This window comes from Parus major, chromosome 27, assembly GCF_001522545.3.
Source record: "Parus major isolate Abel chromosome 27, Parus_major1.1, whole genome shotgun sequence".
In the NCBI taxonomy this organism is placed as follows: domain Eukaryota; kingdom Metazoa; phylum Chordata; class Aves; order Passeriformes; family Paridae; genus Parus; species Parus major.
Window position 1 is genome coordinate 3,476,978 of NC_031796.1, and position 5,190 is coordinate 3,482,167.

Consider the following 5,190-nt stretch of genomic DNA (forward strand, 5'->3'; position numbering starts at 1 on the left):
TTTGGCCCCAGGGATGGGGGTTTGGCCCCAGGGATGCAGGGATTTGGCCCCAGGGGTGGACATGGTGCAGGTCAGCACCAGGCAGGAGCAGCGGTCCCACCTGGGGACAGCTCTGTCTGGGGGTGTCTGACCCTCTGTGTCCTGCAGGTTCCCATTGTTCCCATTGTGATCTCCCCGTACTGGAACTTCTTCAGCTCTGAGGAGAAGAGATTCACCTCTGGTAAGGCTTGGACAGGAATTCCCGTGGCAGAGGGCAGGGCTGGCGCTGGGGATGAGGCACTTGGGGGGTGTCTGTGGGACGCTGAGGGTTGGGGAGGCAGCTGGGGTGGAGGATGCTCTGGGGAATACCTGGTTCCTGGTGGGATCCTCTAATACATCCCTGGCTTCTCCCTCCTCTCCCAGGGACCTGTACCATCCGAATCCTTCCCAGGGTGGAAACAAGGGGCCTGAGCCCAAAGGATGTCCCCGAACTGACCGAGAGTGTCCGCCAGGCCATGGCTGAGGCCCTGGCCGAGATGTCCATGAGTGACCACGGGGACCAGGCCATGGAGCAGCCTCTGCTGGGGCTGGGGGACAACAGGGGCAGGCCCCAGGGCCAGGGGGACACAGCCAGGAACAGCAAATAGGCAGAGGGAGTGAGTCCCTCGGGCACAGCAGGGAGGTGTCCCTTGTCCCCTGAGGAGGTGTCCTGCAGCCCTGCCACCGCCCCGGCAGGACGGTGCCCTAAGGGGAGCAGAGCAGGGCAGGATGGGACCAGGCAGCACCCCCAAAACAGAGCAAGGTGCCCCCTGAAACCCCTCGTTGTGACTGTGCATCCCCTCGATGTCCCTGCTGGACGTGGAGCTGTGGCTGTCCCCAGGATGGCTCCTGCCTGCTCGCTGGGCAGGGCAGGGATACTCCAGGCAGGGCTGAGGGTTCCCAGCCCCATTTCCCACACCTGATTGTTTGGTTCCCCCATGGATTCTCCTTCCAAAGGCTCCTACAAGCTGGAAATGCTGCTTGGGTGCAGTCAGCTCTGGGGAGGGGCCCAGACTGTGTGGCCTGGGGGACACACGAGGTCCAGGGGAGGTTGCCTGGAGGGGCAGAGCACCCTTGGAGCTGAGCTGTGAGCCAAGGGTAGGACATTAAAGAGTCTGGAGCTGGTGCTGTGTCCTGGCTGTGCTGAGGGGATGGGGATCCATCTCCTCAGGGAGACTTCACCTCTGCACATGGAGCGTCCCCACAGCTTCTTCAGGGGTGGTTACACTTCAGGGTGAGGGTTACACTGCTCTGGGTCTGCCCCCGAGGTAGAGCTCTCCCTCCATCAGTAAATACACAAGAAGAGCATCCACTGAAGCCTCAAATTCCCAGCAACACCTGGATTGTGCCCACCTGGACACAATCCCATCTGGAGGTGCCTTTCCACGGCCTCTGGACCACGATCCAACAGCTGGATGGTTCCCTGCAGCTGGGCAGGGATTTGGGATCTCCTGGCTCCTTCCCATCTGAGCAGCTCTGAGCCAGCACCCCAGGGTGGCAGCAGGACAGGGACAGGGCAGGGTGTGGCTGCTCCCTTGTGGAGAGCAGGGTGGGCAAGATTTCCCCTCCCATCCTGGCATAAAAGGTGCAAACCACAGGTACAGAGCTCCGGTTTGGCATCTTTCCTGCTCTCAGGAGCAGCTGAGATGGAGGAAATCAGCAGCTGAGCAGCTGATTATGGAGGAAATCCTTCAAATCTGTTGCAATCATCTGACACCAAACAGCAAAGAGGCTTCCCATGAGGAACAGCCCACAGGATCAGGACATGTCACATGGCCAAGGGCACAGGAAGGTTCCAGAAAACCCCCTTAAATCCTTTCCTGCTTCCCAGGATTCCCAACAAATGGCATGGATTGTCAGCTCTGAGCTGGAGGTGGGGTCCCACCACAGCCCCACCACCTTGGGGGTGGTTTGGCTGCCCAAAGTTTGGGTTTGGGGTGTTAAGCATCAATAGAATCATGGAATGGTTTGGGTGGGAAGGACCTTGAAGCTCATCCAGTTCTGCCATGGGCAGGGACACCTTCCACTGTCCCAGGCTGTTCCAAGCCCCGGCCAACCCGGCCTTGGATTCTTCCAGGGATCCAGGGACAGCCACAGCTGCTCTGGGCAAAACCTTGTCCTGACTGGAGGGTCAGGACCCAGCCAGAGCCCTCTCTGGATTTTCCACTGTCAGTGGGAGGTGAAAGCTTGAGGAGAAGAAAGGAACAGGGGCTCTTGGAACAATTTGCCTTTCCTGGTCCTCCAAGGCCTGCCCTGCCTGGCTTTGCTTGCCCAGCCTGGCACAGCTGCTCAGGGCAGCGCTGGGTCCCCATCCCAGGAGGGGTTTCACAGCTGTGTGGATGTGGCACTTGGGCACAGGGGTCAGTGCTGGCCTTGGCAGTGCTGGGGGAGCTGTGAGCTCCTTGTGCCACCCAGCCACGCTGGGATGGCTGGCAGGGCACTGACCCCCCCCGCCCACATCCTGGCAGGACAGGATGGACTCGGGCCTGTGCTCCTGCCTTGTGTCCTTGGGGTGGCAGGTCCAGCCCCCTCCAGCCACCCACAGCCTGTGGGGCTGCTCCAAAGGGCAGGGAGGTGGGCACTGAGCCATGTCCAGCAAAACCTGAGCTGGGCAGGTGTGGGGACAGAGCCGTGGTCAGCTGAGATCCCATGGGAAAGATCAACCCTCTCCATGGCTTCCCATGAGGCTCTGGCACAGGGTGCCCAGAGCAGCTGGGGCTGCCCCTGGATCCCTGGAAGTGTCCCAGGCCAGGCTGGATGGGGCTTGGAGCAGCCTGGGACAGTGGGAGGTGTCCCTGTCCATGGCTGGGGTGGAAGTGCTTTAAGGTCCCTTCCAACCCAAACCATTCCGTGATTCCATGGTGGCCACGCCCTCAAAAGGAAGGGAACTGCAAACTCCAGAGCAGGGGATTGCTCAGGACACCGTGGGGCTGTTGTGGAGCTCCTCAACTGTCCCAGATTCCCAGCAGGACACAGGGAAGCAGCTCAGCCCTGCTCAGAGGGGTGTCCAGTTCCCATGTGTGGAATGGGAGCAGACGAAGCGATGGCGCATCCTAACACTGTCCTGTTCCTGTGTCCAGATTGGATGAACCTGGAGGAAACTGGGAAAAAAGCCAGCCTGGGCCATGTGATCAGCCCAAATCTGGTTAAATTTGAAATAGCTGTAAATTTTCCTTTTCTGAGAAATCACCCCCAGCTCCCAACATCCCCAGCTCCTCATGTTGTGCTCCCTACTTTCATTTTCCATGTGTTCCCACTGCCTCCTGACACCATTTCCCGGCAAACCTGTGCAGAGGTGGCTCCAGCCCCAAACTGGAACTGCAGAGACCTTTCCCAATACTGCAAACAGCCCTGGGATCCTTGACCCCTGGAAGCTGTGGGCAGAAGACAAACATTGCCTGGATTTATCTGCTTGTGCCCAGGGTTCCTCTGCCAGCCCTGGTTTCCTCACTGGATGGGACACAGAGATCCCATTTCAGAGCCTGCAGCAGATCAGACACAGATCCAGAGCGATCCAAGACCCGCAGGAGGAGGCTGTGGCTGTTCCAAACATCCACATCCAGCTGGGGACATGATGTCTCCAGCCCTTCCCATCCTCTTCACCATCCTGCTTCTCTCAGCTGGGGCCTCTGCAGCACCGTAAGTCCCCTCTGTGTCCATCTGTTCCTGCTGGGGCGGCTTTAACCTCGGCTCCCTTGCAATTCCTGGTGGGATTCAATTCCTCCTGTGCCTGCTGGCATGGTTTAGGCTCAGCCTCTTGGCAGTTCCTGGTGGGACTCAGTCCCTCCCATGCCCTGCTTGCTGCCCAGGGTGGGCACACTCAGGCTGGGGGTTCTCCCTGCCCAGGGGCGCTGAGGACACGGCCCTGGTGCCTCTGAGGAGCTGCTGTGTCCTCACCTGCAGAGCTGAGCTGAGGAGCCAAGGGCAGCCCAGAAGCAGGGAGGGGAGGCTGGGGGGGTTCCTGCGCTCCCAGGGGCTTTTCCAGGTCTCTGTGCTGGCTGTGCCTCACCCCCAGGGCTCTCCTTGTCCCTGCCAGGAGTTATGTGCTGGTGTCCCCGGCCGTGCTGTACCACCCTCACCCTGCCACGCTCTGGCTGCACCTCGGTGACCTCCAGGGGCCCGTCCAGGTCCATGTCCAGCTGCAGAGGGACAGCGGGACCCTGGCCACCACCCTGCTGAGGAGAGAGGTCCTGGAGCCTCATCTGCACCTGAACGTCACCTTCCCTGTGAGTGTCACCCCAATGTCACCCCAAACCAGCTGGGAGCAGGGAGGGGGGCCCTGGGTGGTCTCCGGGCCGTGTCCATCAGCTCCACACAGGACTGGGAACTTCCCCATCTTGTGGCAGCCTCATCCCTCACGCTGACAGCTGAACTCAGCCGCTCATCCCGTGCCTGGAATGATCCTGTTTGCGGACCTGCAGGGTCTGGGAGGACGTTTCTTCCCAGCCCCTGGCTCGGGGAAGGTGTTCCTGGGGGTGAGGAGTGCTCTGGGTCACAGGAGGGATCCTGGGCACTGTCCCTGCCCTCACCCCCAGCCCGCTGTTCCTCCTGCAGGCTCCTGCCCCTGCCAGAGGGACGGAGGAAATCGTGGCCCTGCACGTCTCAATCCAAGGAGATTCCCTGAATGTCTCCGAGTCGAAGAAGGTGATGCTGAGAGCTCTGAGCCCCGGGATCTTCATCCAGACGGACAAGGCTGTCTACAAGCCTGGGCAGGAAGGTGAGGGGGACAGGAGGGAACACTCTGCCCTGCTGGGGGACAGGAGTGAGGAGGTCCGGCCTTGCTCCTGCACTGCCTGGAAATGGGAGGGATTATCCTGGGATGTCCTGGAATGCCCAGCACGGGCAAAGGGCAATGACAGGACTCACTGGAGGTGCTGCTTGAGGGGCAGTGCAGGGCTCAGGGTGGATTTCCATCCACTTTCCACGGAGAATTCCGCTCCCTTCGGATGAAGCCACTCCTCCGTTTCCTTTCCCAGTGAAGTTCCGAGTTGTCTCTTTGGATAAAGACCTGACCCCCAGCAACCAGAAGGTGAGAGCAGGGCTGGGGCACGGAGAGGTGACCCGGGCTCCCTGCAGTGTCCCAGCCAGCCGTGGGAGAGGTGTGGGAGTCCCCTTTCCCCATGGGAATGCTGCCCTGGCCGGGGAGCTGCCCCCGGGGGCAGGGATGCCCTG

At 60.6% G+C, this 5,190-nt stretch overlaps 2 protein-coding genes across 2 annotated transcripts in view; both read left to right on the forward strand.

Moving 5' to 3' along the window:
- Positions 1–1,143, forward strand: part of AGPAT1 (1-acylglycerol-3-phosphate O-acyltransferase 1) — a 5,993-nt gene extending 4,850 nt beyond the window's left edge. The window contains exons 5-6 of the mRNA XM_015650988.2: positions 148–220; positions 403–1,143. Coding sequence (XP_015506474.1) covers positions 148–220; positions 403–626 — 297 coding nt within the window. The 3' untranslated portion in view covers positions 627–1,143. The remainder of the gene's footprint in view (positions 1–147; positions 221–402) is intronic.
- A 2,297-nt stretch (positions 1,144–3,440) lies between these two features.
- Positions 3,441–5,190, forward strand: part of LOC107215283 (alpha-2-macroglobulin-like protein 1) — a 12,004-nt gene continuing 10,254 nt past the window's right edge. Inside the window, exons 1-4 of the mRNA XM_015651343.2 lie at positions 3,441–3,657; positions 4,055–4,244; positions 4,573–4,735; positions 4,995–5,047. Of these exons, the coding sequence (XP_015506829.1) occupies positions 3,473–3,657; positions 4,055–4,244; positions 4,573–4,735; positions 4,995–5,047 (591 nt within the window). The 5' untranslated portion in view covers positions 3,441–3,472. The remainder of the gene's footprint in view (positions 3,658–4,054; positions 4,245–4,572; positions 4,736–4,994; positions 5,048–5,190) is intronic.